Source organism: Phoxinus phoxinus, assembly GCF_949152265.1.
Source record: "Phoxinus phoxinus genome assembly, chromosome: 17".
NCBI lineage: Eukaryota > Metazoa > Chordata > Actinopteri > Cypriniformes > Leuciscidae > Phoxinus > Phoxinus phoxinus.
Window position 1 is genome coordinate 14,974,002 of NC_136892.1, and position 24,141 is coordinate 14,998,142.

General features: G+C 37.7%; 1 protein-coding gene across 7 annotated transcripts in view; it reads left to right on the forward strand.

Moving 5' to 3' along the window:
• Nucleotides 1-23,109, forward strand: part of rap1gap2b (RAP1 GTPase activating protein 2b) — a 39,713-nt gene extending 16,604 nt beyond the window's left edge. For 2 of the 7 annotated variants that reach the window (XM_079585852.1, XM_079585854.1), the window contains 20 exons: nt 7,682-7,766; nt 8,486-8,521; nt 10,039-10,251; nt 10,451-10,554; nt 10,653-10,731; nt 11,752-11,805; nt 12,593-12,676; nt 12,968-13,068; nt 13,220-13,349; nt 13,450-13,605; nt 15,239-15,310; nt 15,564-15,650; nt 16,554-16,694; nt 16,768-17,000; nt 18,559-18,663; nt 18,744-18,861; nt 19,237-19,339; nt 19,446-19,516; nt 19,654-19,694; nt 21,445-22,524. In XM_079585852.1, coding sequence (XP_079441978.1) covers nt 7,682-7,766; nt 8,486-8,521; nt 10,039-10,251; nt 10,451-10,554; nt 10,653-10,731; nt 11,752-11,805; nt 12,593-12,676; nt 12,968-13,068; nt 13,220-13,349; nt 13,450-13,605; nt 15,239-15,310; nt 15,564-15,650; nt 16,554-16,694; nt 16,768-17,000; nt 18,559-18,663; nt 18,744-18,861; nt 19,237-19,339; nt 19,446-19,516; nt 19,654-19,662 — 1,981 coding nt within the window. In that variant the 3' untranslated portion in view covers nt 19,663-19,694; nt 21,445-22,524. Of the gene's footprint in view, nt 1-5,571; nt 5,829-7,681; nt 7,767-8,485; nt 8,522-8,762; nt 8,805-9,896; nt 9,930-10,038; nt 10,252-10,450; nt 10,555-10,652; nt 10,732-11,751; nt 11,806-12,592; nt 12,677-12,967; nt 13,069-13,219; nt 13,350-13,449; nt 13,606-15,238; nt 15,311-15,563; nt 15,651-16,553; nt 16,695-16,767; nt 17,001-18,558; nt 18,664-18,743; nt 18,862-19,236; nt 19,340-19,445; nt 19,517-19,653; nt 19,695-21,444 lie in introns of those variants that run through there. The other 5 variants (XM_079585848.1, XM_079585849.1, XM_079585851.1 and 2 more) reach the window with 5 other exon arrangements.
• Nucleotides 23,110-24,141: the final 1,032 nt, after the last annotated feature.

Consider the following 24,141-nt stretch of genomic DNA (forward strand, 5'->3'; position numbering starts at 1 on the left):
ACCCAAATATTAATAAAATAGTTATATTTCTTTGTCCATTTATAATCGTCATGAAGGGAAAAAGAGATGCATTAAGCATTATCTGATGTGATGAATGAAATATCAAACGTCATCTGGCCTCTGGGAACACAAGCTGATAAAATAAATGTGTTTTGGTACACAGTGTCATAATAGAGGGCACATGCTCACAAAACACTTCAAAGGCAACACGGAGAGAGACTTCTGGACCGACCTTATACATTCAGCTTTTGTGCTTGTGCTAGAGCAATATGTTCTGGGGTTTTAATGAAAAGAAACCATGAAAAGGAGGGAGGAGGGTGGAGGGGGTGGGGGACATGCATGAACTACATAGGAAGCCAATGCCAGTCTGTGTGGCATCCCTGCTGAGAAGAGAAGGGCAAACAGAAACCTGTAGACTTCAGATATTTACCCACTCAAATCTCAGTTGCTGTTGTCACGTTTTAGGATAAAGTGCTCTTGTACTCTGTCTGTGTCAGGGAACTAAGAAATATCTTTAATAAAAACCAGGAACAAAAACTACACAAACAAACGTAATGTCAACGAGAGACAATGAACAGAAGGCTTAAATACGCAGGGAATGATGATTAACGGGAACAGGGGACAGGTGTGAACTAGAAACCTTGACCACTAATGATGAACTGAACACAGGAAAATCAAACATGGGCTGCATCTGAAATCACATAGCTACTTCCCTACTGTATAGTAGGCGAAAAACAGTACGTGACAAAAGAAATATGTCCGAAAAACAGTATCAAAGAGTAGGCGTTACCCTCGGCTTATTCACCATGGTAAAATTAATCATTTTAATGAATGTAATGCATGTATGAATGTATCCACACAAAACAAATGACCCTCAATACATCTAACATAAAAACAGTACATTTTATAGAGCTAATCAACATAAATATTGATTTACCATTTTAGAAAAATTGTGTTCACAGAATACTGTTAAAGGGTTCAAATATTGGTAAATCTAATTTATATTACAACTACAAATATTACAACTAATATTACCCTCATCACATTGAGCATTGGACGAGGATTCGATCAGAACTACAAATACGAAGGAAGTCCGACAGTTAAAGCTACAATACGTAATTTTTTTCGCCCCTAGGGATCGCTAACCTCTTACAATAACAAAGGCGTACGTTGATGACGCAAAATTCCGGCGGAATTATGGAACTTGTCGTCAAGCCGATGGATCTAATAATGTTTATGGATGAGTAAATACATTGATGTTTTATACATGACTGTGGGATAAAGTAGGGCGGGATTGAGAGACATATATCAGCGTCACACGCGAGTCCCGCGGATATAAGGAATAAGGAAGTGCTGTATTAATACTCACACAGGTCAGTTTATTAGACGAATGAAAGGTAACGCAGCGCTGTTTCACTTGGTCTACACTATCACACTAAACTGCATTTGAGTGTGGTGAAAGTTATAATGTTATTCTATGTGTTAGTTTGTCTGTATGAGACTAGCAGTAAGCCAGATCATCAACTTTATAATAACATACAGATTATATTCTAACATTTCATCATGTTGAACTATTACATTGTTTAGTTTTATGTTACAATTGCTCACCTGTCTAATAAAGTACATGCAAGAGCGCTGTCAAGTCGTGACTCGTGAAGCTCTGTCAAGTCGAAATTTGTCACGGACGTGGAGCTCTCGGCGACTCGAAAACGCCACGCTGATATTGATCCTCGTTTTAGTTCTCCTTTTTTTCCAATGTCTGCTTGCCATGGTCCATAATGTTTGAACGAAACAACAACAACAGTGTGAGCGTGCCGCTAGACGTAAGACTGTAGTTCACGTATGTTGCCATGGTTACTATGGCAGCATGAGGGGAAACCAGGGATAACGCGGATATTACGTCATTGACAGGCGACAAGTGAACAGGAATTCCGGGACGGCCCATTATTTAAAATTGGAATTTCTCTGAAATTAAAAATCTTTGGGAACTTTTGGGATATTGTAAGTACACAACTGCAGGAAATATATCACACTGTGCAAGTGATTTTGGGATATTTTATTACAAAATTCTTACCTATTGTACCTTTAAGTATAAATGTTTATATAAAGAGGTTTGAGTGATTAATTATCAGTATTTAACATGACGAAAAGATATTTATTCAAAGTTGTCCACATTATATTTCTTCTGCAACAGCATTGTGAATGATACGTTTGGTCATTAACTTTTAAATGCGTTATTATAATGCAAATTGCAAACACATGAGGAGAGTCTCCGAAACGGTAGGAAATTAAATTAAAATGAATGTGGAGAAATTTAACTGTGACTAACATTAGATGATTGACAGGGCAGTTTAAACTGTGACATGATGCATGTAACTAACCGACAGAGCTGTCTGTTAAAGATGCAATATTGACGTAGTATGTCCCAAAGCTTCTGCTACACACTCAAAATGTACTTTTCTTCATAAAAACAGTACTTTTAGGGCATAGTATAAGTAGGCGACAAGTAAGTAAAGTAAACAAGACCATGTGAGTGACAGTCTGCAGGGTCTTATCTGTGATTGCATGTGTGTATCAGACATGAAGGCAGCAGGGGGCCAGTTCTCCCAACACGTGTGCGCCCGGCAGATCTGTGGACTTGAATACTAAGCACGCGGCTCTGGTTGTGCATCTTCATGTCCATTAGCTGTCAGTTATCATGGCACATTTAGTATTTTCAATTGTGGTAACAACTCTGATGATGGAAATACACAGTCCACTTCCTCACACATTTCCTATTACAAAATAATTCACTTTCAACATTTTGTAAACATTTGAAAAGTGCAGGCTAATGTTTATCTGAATGTATCTGGCACTTTCTGCTAATGTGGTATACCTTGGTGTTACATTACTTTTTAAACGTTTAAACGTTCAAGGCAAATCCTTTTTTTGGATGTGTGAAATATAAATTATTATCTGACATAAAATAAACAAAACATGATCATTTTGATATTTAATACATTTTAGGACAAATATTTTTTTTGATGCCTAAAAGCATGATTTAAAGGCAAATTTAGCTGTGTCCATCAACTCCAACAACTCTGTTAGTGCATTATTTTCCCCATTGCAAAAACTCAAAAATCAATTTTAATGTCATCACGTCAGTCAAGTATAAACAGCAGAGTGTGTCATTCTTGTTTTGTAAAGAAATTTTACAAAAGCAAACATTGTATAATGCGGCCTGTTGTTAGTGTTTTTAGGCCATTGTTTTAGTGACAAAGTGAGTTTGTGGGTTGACAACCTTTGCTGGTGTTATGGAAGAAAAAGTTGATTTGAGACATGAATGTGTGTTTAGTAGTTGTAGTCCATGTTAGTGCTGTGCAAAACTGAAAGTTGGTTTGGAGAACTGTGTGAAGAGATTTGAAAAAGTGATCTAAGTATTGAGAAATGTGTCCTAGCAATTGTAAAAATAAAAAATAAAAAAAAAGCACATTTTGCTTAAAATCATAGTTGTTTGATGTAACTGCAATCGGATACATCCTGATGACATCCACACCTTAAAATTGCCGCATTTTATGATTTGCTCACGTGAAAATATAATCTCCACTCCCACCTAACGTTCCTTATCTCACACATTACAGTGCATAACTCCTGTAAGAACTGTCAGCACTGTCTGGTGGCTTACATGATACAACTGAAATCTCCTGTTTTTACCGATTAGCACCTTCAGTATGATTCAGTATCATTTCACCACATCTCATGAGCCAAAGTGCTCAAATCATCCGGTGCACATCAAGAATCAGTTGTGTTTCATGATGACTGTTTTTGGAATGAGCCTATATATTGCTCATCATATTGCACACTATATATTTTTACACTTGTTGTGCTGAAATATTTGTCTGGCAGCCATTAATCTGTGACACACAGCTCTTGATTAGTCTGAATGTCTCATCATAGAGCGATTTCCTTCAGCTATAGCAAATCCCCCGAACCATTTAATGCTCTTTGTGTTACGGAAACGTTTTGCACACACGCACACGCTCTCTTGTTGCTTGAAATTGTAACAAGTAGGAGCGGATTTGCACAGCAGGTGAAATTAAATGATGAAAAATTGGCTTATAACTGCAGTGAGTATGAACAGCCCTAAAAAATCCTTCCGTTTAAGACATCACAGCTTCAAAATATAATAGAAACATATATCAAACATCACTCTTTTTTAGGAAATATAATAGAGATCCCTTAAAGTCACCCTGTAGTCAATAATTGTATCCCTTAAAACTCATCTTTGATCACCAAAAGGACATATTTCCTGTGAAAAACTCTACACCCTTGCTTCATTTAGCATACGTGGATCTATGTATATGCTAATTAGCCCCGCCTCCCTTCACTCACACCAGCTCAGAGATTCACTCAGCCAACTTACTGAGGTAAACGCTGCACAATGGTATAGTATGGCTCTTTACAACGTCTGACACATAACGGTAATTAATATGATTAGCCTTTTGGTTGACTATGTTATCAAACAGCTAATAATGTGTTGCTAATGTTACACAAACTATGTTCCCGTTCGCCATCTCAGTCTGCCTTCTAACAATCATCAGAAATGCTTTGAACAACCCAGAAATTCAGTGGAGAAAGGCATAGTTCATCATAACATCGTAATATATATCATACTGTACACCCTCTATATTGCTAAATCTACCCGATTTTTCATATTAACAGAAAAATATACCAGGATAACCTGGCATCTCTCGAGACTCCCCTGCTAGTTCGCTGTAATTGAGATGCTAAAGCCCGCCCCTTCGTGACGTGATTGGCTACAAGGTCGTTTGTGATGTCAGAAACACCAGCGATTTCAAACCGCGTGTTTGAGACAGTCTTTGGTTCACCGCCGCTTTAAAGATAAAATACTCAGCAATGGTGTTGACTTATGAATTTGCACATGTTTGTCTTAAAACTTAAAAACACCACATAGACATATAAACAACTTTAAAAACTTGATTTTTACCACAGGGGGACTTTAAGTTAGAATTCTTATCTAGAACAACATGAATGTAATTGATATTTTGTTCAGGATTTGGTGTCTTTTGAGATATTGAGAAAGGTTAACTCAACATTAAAGAGATTGAAAGTCTTGTCACAGATAAAAATGTGCCTACAGGGCAGTAACAAAATACACACACACACACACACACCATGTAATCGCTGTATCAAATGAAGGAAAAGAGCTGGAATAGCAATAATTCCATACTGTGAGCTTTCAAGACATAAAACACAAGGTGACAAACATTTAAAAAAAGTGTGTGTGTGTGTGTGTGTGTGTGTGTGTGTGTGTGTGTGTGTGTGTGTGTGTGTGTGTGTGTGTGTGTGTGTGTGTGTGTGTGTGTGTGTGTGTGTGTGTGTGTGTGTGTGTGTGTGAGAAAAAAAGTGGTAAATAGTGGAAATGTCTTCATAGAAAAGCAGAGGTTAAGCAATCAAAGCTCCTTAATCGAGAACAAGGTGTCAAAGTGAAATGCCATTTGAGAGGGCGGGTGAGAGAGATAGAGAGAGAGAGAGCGAGGGAGAGAATGAGAGGTATTCACAGTGAAGGATGCACACATACAGTCTGTGCTGGCGAGGACAGCACCTCATCTTTGGAGATTGTGACGATGCAGATTCAGCCGTAGCTGGTGTCGGTGTGATGTGACAGGAGACTGAGACTGACCCTGAGGTTTGGCCATGTCTGAGTTCAGGTCCAGAGTGCGCTGTCGGAGAGCAGGTGTCCGTGCTGCTGTTGCTCTTATCGGACTCCTCCACCGCTCCCGCAAACGGTGTGAGAGACAGAGACTGACGGAGACGGACAGCCAGTGGTGGGTGAATGTCATTTGAGGTTGTATATGTCTGTAGCCTATGTGGTGGAGAGGGTCCAAAGTGTGTGTGTGTGTGTGTGTGTGTGTGTGTGTGTGTGTGTGTGTGTGTGTGTGTGTGTGTGTGTGTGTGTGTGTGTGTGTGTGTGTGTGTGTGTGTGTGTGTGTGTGTGTGTGTGTGTGTGTGTGTGTGTGTGTGTGTGTGTGTGTGTGTGTGTGTGTGTGTGTGTGTGTGTGTGTGTGTGTGTGTGTGTATGAGAGAGAGAGAGAGAGAGAGAGGTCAGAACATTCATATGCATTATTTAAGTTTGTAGTCGAATCAACACTACGGTTCACAGATCAGTTTTAGGATTCTGTAACAAAGTTGGGCTGGAAATTGAAACTGAATGTTTTGGAGAACTTGAGCTTAATTCATTCTTGGCCTACAGGTCCTGCACACTTTATAAGCTAATTGTGCTTAGTGAAAACAAGGGGGTTTTGAATAGCTTTATGTTTTTATAAATAATATAACTAATAGTAATAATTGTTAATGGTGATTAATGTAAGCAAATTGTTCAGCGTTGTATAGAAGTCATATTTTGCTCCAGTACTGTACATGATTGATTTTAAAATATTGACTTATAACATTATATTTCAACATAACTTTTAACATCTTGATTTCTGAATCAAAATGAATTTCCCAGTAGATTGATTAATGAATATTTATGAGAGGAAATGTGCCCTTCTGTGATGGAGAGATAAAGACTGTCAAATAGGCAGATAGATTTGTTTTGGCTGTCAACATATAGTGCTAAACTTGATATTACAATGATTATTTTATTCTACAAAACTATCGATTCTGAAATTATGAAATTATCCAGTCACTCTTGCTGAGTTGTCTAGGAAAGGTGTTTTCATGTTGACTAAAATGACAGACAATGTGACAATAAGCTGTTCACATCTTTCTAGAGGTGTGAAGATAATTCTACTGGTCAGGATGTGCTTATTTCATTTGGTGCCAACTATTCAGTATATCTCCTTGTGATTTTTGGAACAAATATGAGCTAAACTAGACATTTTTATGTGCGTGCAGACTGGATTCATTTGGCTAGTTTTGGGAGTGTTAAGTATGTGTGAGAAATACCTTGTCAAGCATAATAAACGATATGTCACTTTCAGCCTAATACGAATATATTGATGGATTTATGAGATCTATTTACAGAGAGCTTATGAAGGATTGGTTGGGTATTTTTAGAGCCTTGTTCATTTCTCTCTCCAACCTCCCCTTGCTCCCCCTTTCTGTCTGCTTCTCTATCCGTACCTCACTTATGAAGAGGAAGGTGGAAAGCGAATGAAAATTAATCTTGAGCAAGAGCCTCTAGATCCTCCACCTGTCAGCCTCCTATCCAGAGAGCTCATTTAAAGAACAAATTGCCCATCTTTGGCCCATTTTTTATTGATGATCTTGAAATCATGTGAGGGTCAAATCAGAGAGGTACGCTCCCGAAGAGTAAAAGGAGAACGAGGCAATGGGCGTTAAGTGAGGATCCTGTCTGTGTGAAGATGACACTGCAGACCACCCCACGAAATATAATAGTCAGCTTTTAAAGGTGCACTCAGTATTATTTGTTTATGTTTCGCTAGCCAATATGGCTATATGCCATGTTTTCAGCATCATGTAAAAAGGAAATAATTTTCAGTCATGGTTAAATTATTCCACCAAAAAACAATAACTATAATAACAAAAATGAGTGCACCTTTAAAATTAGTACATTTAAATATTGTATGTGTATTTTCATTCATTAGCGACTGTATAGCGACCTTTTAATGTTATTTTAAAAGTGTGTAATGGCGGTGATGATGTCACTGTGTTGCAGGAAGCAGGAGTTGCTGACCATCTCCAATGTGCCCCTGGAAGACTGCCCTCCCTCTCCCCCCAGAACCGCCCCTCCCGCCATGAAGGTAAGCGGCACGTCTGCTCTCAGGGCCTGTTATGATTCAGCACTGAAAGGGGATTTGCTCAGAGAGCTTACAGCTGCAAAAAGGCATGGAGTCAAGCATAACATTTCATAAACAGTTCATTTCATTATAAAGCAGCAATTATTGACTCATTTGGTTCAGGCAGATAAAACCATCTTTATTCCCTCTCTCCTGGAGACAAGACCCCAGCATAAACCTGTAGCTGGTGATGTACCCTACTTACTCAGTAGACCATGACTTCAGACATCATCCCCTAGGACCTAGGTAGTCTATATGTTCCTCAAAGGAGGAAGAAAGGAAAAGCAAGCTCGTCAATAGTACAACTCACATGTATAGTGAGATTCATTTTAGTTATGTTCTGCTTCTGATGTGAACATCAATTACATGTTCGAACTTGCCACACAAAAACAACTAGACTATTACTTACTGGAAATATATATATAGCATTAAGGGTACCAATACAGAACCCTGAGGAACCTCAAAAACTTTTCTTTTTGAATTTTTTTAGATTAGATTACATTTTTGATAAAAAAAAATGAATGTGCGCATGTTTATAACACTTTGTCAGATAAACTTGGTCAGATCCATTGACATACTGTGGAATCAGCAGCCTCAAACTTGTTGTTGACCTGTAATATGAAGTGAAATACTTATATGTTATATGTTAGCCTAAAGATTGACCTCTGTTTCTTTTTCAACAGTCTACTCAGTTTTTTGACGTGCTGGACAAGATGGAGGTAAGAAGTGAAATCCTTTTGATTGTATGATTTATATATGATATAAATATTTCAGGATTTCCCCATTAAAGTAGATAGGGCTTGGTCTTGGATGTCCGAAATAGCTGGCCGGAGGTTGCAAAATGGCCGCTGATTGAACAGTTTCCTCAAATTAGTCTTTGATGCGTTCTGTGCCTCTCATGCTCACCACTCCTCCACTGTCAGTTGCTAACACTGCAACCTTTTGACCCTGACTCCTTAGCAGGTTTCTGAGGTGGAGGAAATGAGGCCACAAAGAGTAAAGGTCAGAGGATGTGAAAAAAAACTACAAGATTACACCTCAGCTCAGTGCTTGTCTGTGTTTCAGAATTGTTGTATTCTCAATGCATGAGGTTGCCATTCTTCACCCATGTATGTAATCAAATTTAAAGATAGACTAAATAAGTTTTTTTGAAACATAAAATAAAACAAAGAAATAGTTATGAGGTAAAATGAAGAAGAAATGTTGCAGATGAAGTATCATTAAAGCAACAAAAAAACAGGACATGCTGAAAACTCAAGCATTTAATTTTTCTATTTTAAAAAAATTACAATGCTTATAATATAATTTATTATATATAAACTCCGGTCAATTTTAACATTGAGCTAATTTTTTTGTCAATTTGGAGTGCTGTCAATACAGAGAACAACGACAAAAATCGGTGTTGCCTACACTGTGTTATCCTCTTTTTAAAATTTGCACCCTGTTGACTTCAATGGGGCAAGTTTTAAACCTGCTTTTAGCCTCTTAACATCCTTGATGTGGTTTAGTGGATGTGGATCCTCATAGGTTTAGTTACCTTTGATCATGCGCGGGAACTCGACAATCGACTACTTTGGACTTCGACCGAAAACAGGATGTAAATGATTTTTACAAACTGATTTTTGTCGTTGTTCCTGTATTGACAGCACCCCAAATTTACAAAAAAATTAGCTCAATGTTAAAATTGACCGGAGTTCTCCTTTAAGGAAATGCAAAGTAGAAGCATTTACACTTATGGACTAAGACATTTGGATATTTTATAGATATAGTTTGAAATCAAATGCTGGATTTAGCATTTTTTAAACGGGTTAGAGGCAAAATAACAACAAAGGCAACCACTGAAGATAAAATCCTACCCTCAAATGCATGTTCATTCAGATTGTCCAGACAGCCAAAAAAAATTTTTTGTTGCAAGCATGACTGTGAAGCATTGTGTGGACTGCATGTAAGTTCTCATATAATGGGGTTGCATGAGCTAAAAATATGCCTCATAACACACTTCCTGTCATGGCACAAGAGTCTTTCCAAAGCAGTTAAGATGTCCATTTACAGCATTATCTTATATTTATACTACTATTACTATTACCCCTCCAGGATGATTACATTCCATACCCACGGATAGAGGAGGTACAGCAATTTAAGTCACTAATAAATGTTTCTGTAAGCACTTTATGAGGTCTGTGGAGTGTGTATCAGACTTCAGTCTCTTTCTATTTGTTTGATTTCTCTTTCCAAGGTGTTACAACGGGGTGAGCCATACCCTCAGGTCATCCTGCCTGAGTTCGGCGGTTACTGGATTGAAGATCCTGACGCCCCTGCCACCATTCCGAATTGGATGAATGGCTTCTGTGATGACGAAGATGGAGAAGGAAGGAATTCAGGAGAGTTTGGCTACGCACTGGAGAGTAACTTCGCCATTCGTGCGTACCGCAAGCACTTTATTGGCAGGGTGAGAACTCGCATCAATATAGTGGTGTTACACTTAAATGGACCATCAGGCAAAGGCTTTTGGCAAATATTTGTGTGAGATCATTTTAAACGGATCATTCAATGTCAGAGCTGTGATAATCGGCAGTCGGTGTAATTTGTTCATGTTGGCAATGAATTTGTTCACAATTAAACCGCTTTCTCTTATCTGCCGGTCTCAGGAACATCTGAACTTCTACTGCACGGCCAGTAACCATGGCAACCTCGTACTGTCCCTCAGACACGAGGAGGTGAAGGAGCAAGAGTACCTGCACATCATTCTCAGGTAATAACAGCCCTTTCAAACACTCTATGTGTAATTACATGATTGGCACATTTTGAAATGTTTGATTGCATTTTTCTATCAATTTCTGCCTCGTTTAGGGCTCCATCGAAGACAGTCTACGACAGGATCTCTTTGGCGGGCTTGACTGAGCTCCCCAGTGTCCCTCAGTTAGCAAAGGTAATGATTGTGCCCTGCACAGATGGCTCACAGGTTTTATCCACTTCAGATCACCCTGACAGACCCTAAAGTCTTATTGATTAACTTCCTTGCTAAATTGTAAAACAGTATGTCCTCTGGGTTAGTTTGATGTGTATGTGCACTGAACACAAAATGTCATATATCCAAACATTCAAGTTAAATTTGCTTATTAATTTTGCTCCCCCCATAGACCTTTTCACGGACTGTGATGTTATCAACATCGCAAGCCTATCTATTTATTTTTATTTTTAAAAACACTAGTTTATAACACTATACTTTGTGTTATGTTACCTTGGCAGTAAATGACAAAAAATGATTAACGCTGCTGCGAGGGTGTCTCTAATATAACGGCTGAGGGAGTGACAGCGAATTTGACATCTTTCTCTCTTCTGACTGCTGTAATCAATCTCTCTATATGTTTTCCCTCTTCTGGAAAGTCATGGAAATGTCATTACAGCTTTTTTCTTTTGCTTTTAGACCACATGCAATTACAAAAATTACGTTTGCTGTAACCTCCTTTTCACCGCTATAGAATTTTGCCCAGTTATGCCGACATCCGCTTCTGAGAACCCCAGAAATGTCAAAAGGGTCCATTGTTTTGAGAATCTGTCTCTATGAAATGCATATTTGCAAAGATGCTGTTATTGAAGGATGGAGGAGGTCAAAGTATATTATATTAAAATATAAATATATTGGATATGACAGTAAACCCACAACCCGTGTCTGAGTGGTGTTTCTCATTTTGCATGCAAATGTGGCATTTATTACAGATACATCCATAAAAAAACAGACCATTTGTTTGTTAGATTCAGACAGAGGGCGTAAAATATTTCTAGAACATTATATGCTTTTTAAGTGTTTTTTAAGTGAGTGTGTTTTATGTGAGTGTTTGTCACAAAATAGTAACATTATAAATGAAATACAATTTATAATCCTACTAATAACTAAGTGGCTTGACTAAGTTTGTGTTTTTGTGATGTCATTGTTTCCCCACTATAGCTACTGTGTGAAGACATTGTAGGTCTGAGATTTAGTCCTGTGCTGTACCCAAAGGTGAGTGCAAGATTAATGTTATGTTTTTATTATTAATATTGTACTAAAATTAGGGGCCACGCACCGGAGGCACCTATTGTAGCCGTTAGAGTTGTTATTATTATTCCTTCTACCTCTTCTTCTTCTTCTGCTCTTGAAGTATATGGCAGCCCATAGAACTGCTTGCGGGAAAATGGTGAAATTTGCAACACAGATAGAGCACAGTCTGAACATTAAATGCAAATTTGCAATAAAAATGGATAATTTTTTTTTGATTAAATAAATGCAGCCTTTGTGTACATAAGAGACTTCTTTCAAAAACATAAAAAAAGTTTTGACAGGTACTCTGTGTGTGTGTGTGTGTGTGTGTGTGTGTGTGTGTGTGTGTGTGTGTGTGTGTGTGTGTGTGTGTGTGTGTGTGTGTGTGTGTGTGTGTGTGTGTGTGTGTGTGTGTGTGTGTGTGTGTGTGTGTGTGTGTGTGTGTGTGTGTGTGTGTATGTATTTACTTTTTATAATTACATGATGTTTATCCCTATTTGTTTTAATGAAATATTTCATAAACACAATATTGCTTCTGGCTAAACATTAATTTGTCAGATAAAAACCTATTACACTTTTTAAAATTGGCAGAATGTTTTGCAATAGATTGTAACTGTTTCAGCAGATTGTTTAATAAAGCAAATACTAATGAGATGGTTAAAGAGATAAAAAACATGTTTTGCATTGGAGTCTTAGTGAAATTAAACTTCAGGAGGCAGCATATTAATTGTTTGACATTTATCTTTGTTTATTTTTGTTTTTTTTGCAGGGCTCCCAATTATTAGTGAATTATGATGAGCATGAGTTAAACAATACCTTTAAGTTTGGTGTCGTCTACCAAAAGTTTGGGCAGGTGAGAAAATGATTGTTGTTTGTGTGTGCAGTTCACTGGCCATTATAAATATATATATATAAAAAATGGTCTGGTTCCTGCTCAGGCTGAGGTTCTCGAGTACACTTTAACTGCTTTCTTATCAAGCTGCTTCAATCTGAATCACCAAAGCAATAAAACCATAAAGCTGTTGCCATATGTGAAGTATTTTATCTATTATTTCCTGTTATCTTTCCACTCTACCTTTGCTTCCTGCTGTTTTCTTCATCAATTGCCGTTCACTGATGTCTTCTGACTCTCTGCTGCCCGCAGACCTCAGAGGAGGAGTTGTTTGGGAACAGTGAGGAGACCCCAGCCTTCACGGAGTTCCTCCGAGTGCTGGGAGACTGTGTAGAGCTGCAGGAATTTAAAGGGTAAGAGAAAACACTATAGAAAGGCTGAAAAAGTTAGGATGTGTGAATATATAAATGCCCTGCAAAGGACAACATGTGATTTCTCTGCACCACAAATACTTGTACAGTTTTAATAGCCTACCTCGGTTTTCACTCTATGGCATATACTCAGGTTTCGGGGAGGTTTGGATGTGTCTCATGGTCAGACGGGGTCTCAGTCGGTCTACACTGTGTTCAGAGGACAGGAACTCATGTTTCACATCTCCACCAAACTACCCTTTACAGAGGGAGACATGCAGCAGGTGCTTCTGATTATAATTATGATTGAAATCCAGGGACAATCAGTAAGCTGTCCTAGAGAGAGCGTGTAAATCATTATACGTTTCTTTTTCCTACACACAGCTCCAAAGGAAGCGGCACATTGGGAATGACATTGTGGCTGCAGTTTTTCAAGAGGAGGGCACACCGTTTGTGCCTGACATGATTGCTTCCAATTTCCTCCATGCCTACATTCTGGTTCAAGTGGAAAACCCTGGAACAGATGACACCACATACAAGGTTTGTCATCAGAATTTCTGAATACTTGATTCTGATTGGTCAATAGCGCCATCCAGCGGTAAGTTATTCCCAGGTAACAACCGCTCAAAACAGATAACGCAGGCTCATCCGGGTTACTGAAGTCAGCAGCGCTATACACCTGTTAGGAACGTTTTTTCTTCGTGGAAGTTTTGTATTTGGTGAGCTAATAAAGTATTAAAACAAAAAAAAACAAAAAAATCGAGTATCGTGGACCTGCCATTTTGTGACTATTGCACTGTTGGATTGTGAGATACAAACAGGTACGAAATTAAAACAGTTTCATCTGAAATCAATATATCTTATCCCCATGGTTATTATTTATGTGGCGAAATGCTGTGTAATAAATCAAGCGTAGCGTCAGTTCTGGCAGGCCACATTAGTCAAGCTCGCATCAGCTGACTGTCAGCTGATCCACGTCTACCTATAGGAATGCAACGCCTATCACTGTATACATATAGAAGCTCCTTCAGTATTATCAGCAGCTGTCGCGTTTCTCAGGAGCGAATTACCCTCCTCCATCCCCAGCTCCTCCTCTCGCCCAGTCAGGATTTGGCATTCTGATTCCCCTTGAATCAGAATAAATTCTCAAATTATCTTGTACTTTAAAATCTTGAATCAATGATATCGGCATACATTCATGTTGGTTCTGTTCTGTTCACCCTAAGGGGGGTTATTGCTGCTCTCCCTGCTCTTATTGCTAGGCTGCATGCGCTGGGAGTTCTCGCCCAGAACGGAACCATACCGCCAATGAAAACTATATGCTAATTTTCAATCGTATTAGACGATAGTGGTCCTGACAGAAGTGGTATGACTGTATACCGTATCTCTTTGAACTTGCCGCGCTAGCAACTGTTCTCCTCCCCGCGGAAGCTTTGCGTTTAAACGCCTAATAAAATATTAAAACTCAGATCAATACTTCATGTCTAATTATTTACTTATGTGGCAAGTAGCCGTGTAATAAGCGGGATAATGTACATCCTCTCAAAATAACCCCCTTCAGGCTGATTACTTCATCACCCTGTCGGTTTATTTCGAGAGAACCATTTTATTTCGGATGTACACTATCCCTTACTTAACTAACAATGAGCAATTGATTTGTTACAGTATTATTAAAGCGACAATTCACCAAAAAATTGTCATCAATTACTCACCCTCATGTCGTTCCAAACTTAATTTGGTTAAGTCCAAATTTTCTGAAGAGACTAAATCGCTTTATATGATGTACAGATTTAATTTAGGCTTTTATTCACATATAAACATTGATCAGCAAACATAAGCAGAAGCCTTACCGAACCTGCTTGACGTGCGAGAACGAACCTCATTGGTTCACGAGGAAGGTCAAACGTGCTGCGTAACACGAGAATGAACCTCATTGGTTCTTGAGTTTATCATAACTGATGTGTGAGTTGATGAATATTTATTTGTGAACAAAAGCCTAAATTCATCGTATAAAGCGATCGTGTCTCTTCAGAAAAATTTGTGAACTCTCAGAACTCTTTATGACCTTTTTGAGGTGTTCATTGTTAACTAATGTATTTAACTAATGTTAAAAATGGAACATTATTGTACTGAATTATTATAGTGAGTGTTGAATTGTATTTGTATGGTGCAGGTGTCTGTCACGGCACGTGATGATGTGCCACATTTCGGCCCTCCGCTCCCCAATCCGCCCATCTTCAAAAAGGTACATTTGTGCACCACTACATCTGCCACACTGAATCTATTAATCCGTATTTATATCTTGTTTTCTATTTATAATATCTAAACATCTTTACAACAATATCAGCTGCTTTTTTTGTCTTTTTTAAGCATAAATCCAAGTATATTCTCTGTGGATGATGTAATATTTTTGTGGGAAAGCAAAGCGAATACTGATTAGGGCAGACAGTTTGCTGTCAGATTTTTTACATTCGCGGTGTCATTCTATTCTCTCTTAGGGTCCAGAATTCAGAGAGTTTCTGCTGACCAAGCTGATCAATGCAGAGTTGGCGTGCTACAGGTCAAACCGATTTGCCAGGCTTGAGGTGAGGAAACAATAGAGCACCCTTTATTACCGCATTACAGTCCTGATCTCTGACTGTTTCATCATTATGTTGTATTGGGGGTCTCAGAGACCCAAAGGCCCTTTTAATAGCTTGAGAAAAAAATATTTAAATAACTTGATACTTCTTTTATTTTCCTAATCCTATAAGAACTGATTATAAACCAAACATGATAACTCTCTCAAACGACCTTCTTTAAACGTGTTACATTTTGGGTCACAGAGACTTCAAATTTCAAACATGAATAAATACATGTCACAAGAATCAAAAGGGAAAATAAACAATTCATTTTGTTTATATGTATGCTACCGTTCAAGGGTTTGGAGTCAAGATCTGTTAATGTTTTTGAAAGTCTCTTATGCTCACCGAGGCATTTATTTGATCAAAATACAGTAAAAATTTAATATTATGAAATATTTTTGCAATTCAAAATAACTTTTCTATTTTTCAATATATTTAAAAATGTAATTTATTCATGTAGGCAAAGCTGAATTTTCAGCATCATTACTCCAGTCGTGTCATGATCCTTCAGAAATCATTCTAATATGCTGTTTTTCTACTAAAGAAACATTTCTTATTATTATCTTTGTTGAAAACAACAGATGTGCTGATTCATATTTTTAAGGAATTAGTGATTTTTAATTCTTTGATGAATGCAAAGTTCAAAACAACAGCATTTATTTGAGATAGAAATGTTTTGTTTGTTTTATTTTTACAATCACAGTCATTGCTGAATAAAATTATTACTTTCTTTAAAAAAATATATAATCTTACTGACCCCAAACTTTTGAACAGTGGTGTTTATAATAAGGGCCTCTGGGACCTCAAATGTAAAAAGTCAATCTCAGTAGTTAACTCGTGTAGTGGTTTGTGTTTGTGTGATAGGAAAGAACACGAACAGAACTGCTAGATAACCTTCATAATGAGTTACACAAGCACACACAGGCAATGCTGGGTCATCCGCTCAGCGCAGATGAAGAGAGGATGGAGAACGGAGGACATGGAGGAATACTGGAGTCTATTAAGGTAAAGTCAAAAAGATCAACCGTCAGATTCACATGGGTAAACTATCCCTTTGACGTCTTTTTGTCTGTCTCAGCGGGCGATGCGCGTGCGCAGTCACTCTATGGAGACAATGGTGGGCTCGCAGAAACATGGCCGCGTTTCTTCGGCGGGAGGGGGCGTTCCCACCAGCCTGAGCGGGGTCGGCCTGATCCACAGCAATACTGAGGCTGCTAAGTCTCCTCTGAAGAGCCCGGTGAAGAGACGCTCAGGGCTGTTCCCACGGCTGCACACCAGTATGGATGGACAGCCAGAGCGCTACACACGCAGGTCTGACAAATGCACAAAAAATAAACACTTACAGATCTGTAATCAGTATACATATAAATGAGGCTCAAATATGATAGTTTAAGAATTACATAAGCCAAAATATCTCTTGATATATATAGCTAGTCAGTGTTAGCATGTGCCACAGGGTTTTCAAACTTTATGATGCTAAATATTTGTATGTATACAAATTGCATACTGTGTATTATGTTTTATTATAAAGATGAAGTCATAAAAAATTAAATAGTTTAAATGTATATACCGTAGACAAAAAGTACTAAATGGACAAAAGTATCGGGTCACACCTCTTAATTATTGAATTTAGGGGTTTCAATCAGACCCATTACCACAGGGGTATAATATCAAGCATCTAGTCATGCAGTCTGCATTAAAAACATTTGTGAAAAAATGGGTAGTTCTGAAGAGCTCGGTGAATTCAAGTGTGGTAATGTGATAGGATGCCACCTTTGCAATAACAATAAGTCAGTTCGTGAAATTCATCCCTGCTAGATATTCCACAATCAGCTGTAAGTGGTATTATTGGATAGTGTTTAGAAACAGCAGCAACTCCGCCATGAAGTAAAAGACCATGTAAAGTCACAGAGCGGGGGTCACTGAGTGCTGAGGCGCATGGTGTGTGAAAGTCACCAAAGTTCTGCTGATTCCATATTAGCTGCAGAGTTCCATTAATATCAGCACAACAACTGTGCGCAGGAGCTTTGTGGAATGGGTTTCCATGGCCAAGCAGCTTCATGAAAGCCTCACGTCAACACGTACAATGCCAAGCGTCGGATGGAGTGATGTAAAACACGTATCCACTGGACTCTGGAGCAGTGGAAACATGTTCTGTGGAGTCATGAATCACACTTCTCTGTTTTGCAATCTGATGGGCGAGTCCGTGTTTGGCGAATGCCTGGAGAACGTTTCCTGCCTGACTGCATTGTGCCAACTGTAAAGTTTGGTGGAGGAGGGATGTTCTTCAGGGGTTGGACTATAGGCCCGTTACTTCTAGTGAAGGGTAAACTTAATGCTTCAGCACACCAAGACATTTTAGTCAATGCTATGCTTCCAACTTTGTGGAAATAAATTGGGAAAGGCCCTTTTCTATTCCAGCGTGACGGCTCCCCAGTGCACAAAGCAAGGTCCATAAAGACATTGGTTTAGTTTGGTGTGGAAGAACTTGACTGGCCCGCATAGAGTCTTGACTTCTACCCCATTGAACACCTTTGGGATGAACTGGAACACAGTTTACGAGCCAGGCCTCCTCGTCCATCATCGGTGCCTCTACCGGATTAATGGGCAAAAAGTCCCACAAACACGCTCCAAAATCTTGTGGAAAGCCTTCTCAGAAGAGTGGAAATATGTATATTCATTATAAAAATAACCAAATATTAAGAAATATCTTGATTTTTTATTTTATTTATTTTTTTACTTATTTTAATGCTTGTTTAAAAAAAAAATTTGAGACCCCCTTCTGGGCCCCTGGTTGATATCCACCCCGGGACCCCAATTTAAAAAAACCTGCTCTAAATGATCAAATTATGTTTTTCTGTCATTTTAGTGTCCTATGTGATCAGAGAAGTCTAGATAGCGGTCATCTCTCACAGGAAGTGAGATCAGAGACGTCGTCCAATCCTAGCTCTCCAGAGATCCTGAACAACGAGAGGTAAATTTCACCACTGGTATTCAGTAGATTCATACTCTTAATAAGTAATAATACTTTCTTTTGTCTCTCTGTTTTTACAGGCCGCCTCTCAAGCTGAAAGAGGCCGGTGGAAAACCAGATATTTCTCGTTCCTCCTCTAGCACCAGCAGCTTCAGTAGTGCTGCAGGAGACCCAGAGACTATGGAGGAGAAGGAGCCTGTAAGTAAATGTTCAAAACATCTTCAGTATGCTAAAGTCACCATGAAATCAAAATTCGTACTTTTTATGGAATATTGCAGTATTTATTATAAATAATTTGTCCATGCACGTAATTGATGTGCTCTGGTAATCTTTATTCAAAATAACTTCCCCTCCCTCTTGCAACGACTTCTCTTCTCTGATGATGTGTTCAATGGTGCGAGGGCGGGGGCGGGACAACCTGTCACTCACATGACATCACAGCAATAGCAAACCGCAACGATGTTCTACTTCGACAAGCTGTTTCACTCAGATATATAGTATGTCACAATAAGGAAAAAAGATTATGGTAACTTCCGTTTCATGCCGACTTTATGTGTGTTGTGTCGTGTTCAGAGCAGCCTCCAGATATCTCCCAGTCTCTCGCCTGTATTTGGCTCTGTGAGCACAGAGGGGCAGGGTGCAGGAACGCCGGTCATTATGTGCCGCAGTCCAACAGGTATCCGAGACTCTTCTCATATTCAAACTAAGCTTAATGTATTTATATATATTTACTTATATTTACAGCTTAATGTATTATTTTCTGCATATCTCCCTACTAAAAGATTTTAAGAACAAGACTTCACCCAGATCCAATCTGAAGTTTCGCTTTGACAGATTGAGCCAGTCCGCTGCTGTAAGACTTCATTCTTTTATGACTTCAGTGTTGCTCTTTCATTGTTTGTCATCCTCTGTAGTGTTTTTCCATTTGGTTGTGTGTTTTAGTGTGAGGAGTTTCACCACTGAAAGGTAACTTTGAACTCTAATTCACAGGGACATTAGCAAGGAGAAGCTCAAAGACAACCAGAACCATTGTGAGTATGTATGTTACTATTGAAATTACAGTCATTAACACATATAGGGCCAGATTTACTAAACAGGGGAGATTAGCGTGAGAGTGCAATCCCACAAAAGCACAGATGAGAGTGGAATGTTCTGCACGTGATCTACTGTCGACGCGTAAATGAAAGAACACGGACATAACCGGATCATTTTCATAATGACAAACACTATCTGCCAAGAATAGCGCAAATTAGCGTCTGATTTAAGACATGCTTTTGTTAAATAATGGCACAAACACCTGTACATTGACGAGCACAAACCTTAGTAAATCAACTTGCGTGATTCATTTAAATACTCTCTGACATGGAAACTCCTACAAATGCAAATGCAATAAGGTCAGCTGCAAAAATAACCCAGTCCAACGCCTGTTCAGTGCTCATTTTTCACTGAGTGTCTTTAGTAAATCCTGACAGTAGTTTTTTAACGCCAAAATAGGGTTTGCGCTGGCACAAACTGTTAGTAAATCTGGTCCATAATCTTGCAGGAAGAGTACATCAAGCGGCTGCATTTAAAGATTTTTATTTTATTTTTTTATAAAGACTGGTCATTTTATAATTTTCGGTATATTTCATAACAGTGAATGATAATTAATTTTTCTAACAATTTTCTTTAAAAATATAATATTTAATCCATTGAGATAAAGGAAAGCATACTGTAATCTCACACAAATATTTAGTGCAGTGTTTGGGTTGGTTTTGAAGTGAGGTTGTATTGAGTTCAAAATAATGGAGTAAAACAATTTTTATAGCATTGTCTATATTAAAGTTATTTGTAAACCTAATTTTTCTGAAATCTAAATACTACAATCTTTTTTTTTTTTTTTTTTTAAGTTTAAATGTAATTTTCTTTCAGATACAATAATAATAGTTTTTACAAATTCTCTGAACTTTTCCTTGAGCCTGTAGCCCATGTTGGTCCCTGGATCCAGTTTTGATCTTTTTCCCTATGATTTCTATTGTTTATTTTGTTTTTACCTTTACAGATACATGGTTTTGTTCAACATGTTTTTTGTCATAAGTGAAAAAAGGGTTTTTTTAAAACTCCCCTGCAAATTTAGACCAGACACATGAGTTAACATTTGGGGGATGACTCCTATTGGATTCCAGTGGAATAATTCATTGAATATTATTCATTAAATCAGTGGTTCTCAAACAGGGGCTCGCGGCCCACTAGGGGTCCTCAGCAAAATCTCAAGAGGGCTTTAGGGTGACTTGAAAGTATTTAAACGAATAAATGATGTTTAATATATTCAAATACTAAATTAATTGTGGTAAATTAATGTATCAATACCCCCAGTTTATGGTCATAAAATAAAACAAGCTGATTTCTCATAATTACAGCACTGGAAATAGTAACAGAAAATGCATAAAAGAATAAAAAGAAAAAAACAAGAACCCACAAAACAGAACTTGGTTAAAAGAGCTCTTGCCACAGAAGGTCTTGTGATATCAAAGTCACATTAAAAATACCCCCGCTTTACAATATTTCACAGATGGAAGAGCGTGAAAAAAAAAAAGAGCGTGACCAAAAATGTATAATAAAAAAATATAATCTAGTCCCTCGAAGTGATGGATAATGATTATTTGTGGCGCAGACTCTTGAGTATATTGTAATGGCCAGTATAAAATTACTCTCATAAGTCATAATTCTATGTTATGTTATTGTCAAAACTATGTTTCTTTTTTGGTATTTACTAACACCTTGAACTCACCATTTAATTAGAAAAGCAATGGATCAGCGCCGAAGATCAGACACTGTCGGAGAGAAAGAGGGAAATTAAAGAGGGACACATCACTCAAAGCCTGTGCTGAACATCACAGGAAGAAGCACTTATCTCCTGGCACATTCATCTGACCTGGCACATTTATTGATTTTGCACATTTTGAGAAAGTCTTTCACTGTAAAAGAGTTAATAAAATACACATTTATACAAACTGATTAGTAGTTCAATAACAGTAACTATTCTTACTCAATAATAATAATAAAATGACAGTGACAGAGTGAATGACTACCCAGACTGGATATACAGTAGTTTGATGAAACTGACCACAGCAGATATTCATTGTACACATTCATTTCATTAATAATTCAGTCACTTGTCTTTGAGAAATAAAATGTTTGCACAGCATTGCCTTCCTCTGTAAATCTCAAACTTGTGCAATTCCTTTAAAAAAAATGACCTAAAATTGTTTGGAGATGTAATTACTGTGTCCCCCTGAAGAGTTATTTATAATATATATTGTTAGAAAAAGAAAAACTTGTAGTGTACTAACCTCTTATTTTTTAAATGGGTACTTCCATGACTGATGCCTATGTACATATTAGAAAATCACTGATTGCTCTTATGTGTATATTTATTGTGGATATTCATGGAAGGAAATGCATCTTTATTATTGTCACAAATAGCTCAGATGTGTTACATGTGACAATTTAAGAAAGACTTTTCCATTCAGTTTTTAAGTCAAATCATTTTTTTTTTTTTTTCTTGCTTAACAAAACTAGCAGTGTTCATTTATTTCTCTATGATTGTACTGCTGCACATGTAAAGGTTTCTGGGAACACTTTACAATGATAGTTAATTAGTTAAGATGAACTAAGAATGATACTTCTACAGCATTTATTAATCTTAGTTAACAAATACTGTAACAAATGTATTGCTCATTGTTAGTTCATGTTAGTTAGTAGCCTACATTAACTAATGTTAGTTAACTAATGAAACCGTATTGTAAAGTGTTACCAGGTTTCTGTAGAGAAATGTTGATTTTGTTAAATAAAATATTGTTTTTTGCAGTGGTGTTGATTATATTGTTGCCTTGTTCTATTTGTGAGCCGGGCCGTAGCTTCTCTCGCCCCCCTGACTGTATAATCATAATGCACTGGGCGTCTTACCTCTTTTTTTTTCAACAATATGTACGGCAGGGACTTACAATCTGATGAACAGTGATCTATGACAGTAGTACGGACATGCAGTGGCACAAAAAAAATATTTGGCTGCTTAAAGTCACATTTAAAACTGCATGAAGGTCATTAATTAAGGTGGTAATAGTAATAAAATGTAAACTGCAAACAAATGATGCAAACAAACTTTAACTATTTTATTAAATATTTCTATTAACTTTTCCACAGAACCCATAGAAGCCTCTTGTGGCTCATGATGGATCCCATTTTCAAAATCCCTGAATATAGTTAAAAATGCTTTATTAAAATTATTTATAATTATAAATACATACTTTTTTTAAGTATCCAAATACATTTGGGTGCTATTGTTTGTCCATCAAAGAAAAATTGTTACATCACGAAAAGCATGCTTTCTGGATTAATTATTGTATGGATTATTTTACCTAATTTACCTGATTATTAAATCGGATCCTATTGGCCCCTGAAATCATTATGAACAATGTGTGAGTGAGTATGTGACAGAAAAGCTTATTATGAATGCACTTTTAGTTTTAATTCATAAGCAAGGCTACCTGTAAGGGACTGTTCGTTATTTATTTAAGGGGCCACCGGAGGAGTTTTGAGATCTATAGTCAAAAAAGGCTTGACCCTCCCTTCGCCAGCAAAAAAAATTTCTATGACCCTCCAAAATGATTGTGAAAAAAGGGATGACCCTCCCCGATCATTTATTGATTACTTCTGTACTGGTTTGCGCTTGGCAAAGATGTTCAGATATCTTTATGCCTAGACCTACACCAAACGTTCATTAAAAGACTCCTGCACACCCGCCTTTTTCAAACTGGCGCAGCGCTGACTCACGGTAGAAACTGCATGATTTGATTTGTTAAACATGAGGATTATCCGTATGGCATCGCCGCTCACTCTAACGTTAACCTAGATAATTGTTCGCTATTCTTAGGCGCATGACCAAGTGTGTGTGCGCAGTGTGGAGCGCGCACTGCATGACATGGAGGCGCCGATGCGATTTGCATTTTCCTATCAACAGTGGAAACAACTTAAAATACTCTTTTTCTGGCCATACAGAAAATAATAATGCATCAGTCGCAATAATTTTATTTGTGTAAACTCACAATAACAAGAAAACTTTTTGCTTTTGTAAAATAAAATAAAACAATCAGGGCGCGCTTTCGTGGTCTCCGTGAACTGTAGCGCGTCAAAAAAAGAAAGAAGCAGAAACATATCGTAGGATATAGCATACTAGCCTCAAATATATGAGAAAAATATCTATATAAAGCTTGATATGTCCACTTTTAAACGAAAAAAAATCTAATCGAAAGCAAATATCATCTGATTATGTAATCCGTATGAAAGATGCATTTCTCTTAGGCGCACTTTACAGCGGATATGTATGGAGACATGTTTGCAGCGGACACTGATTAAAAAAAATAGTTTATTAATAAACAATTAAAATGCATCGTTATTTTTAAAGACATTATTATCATTAGCCAGCCTGCTTTTGCG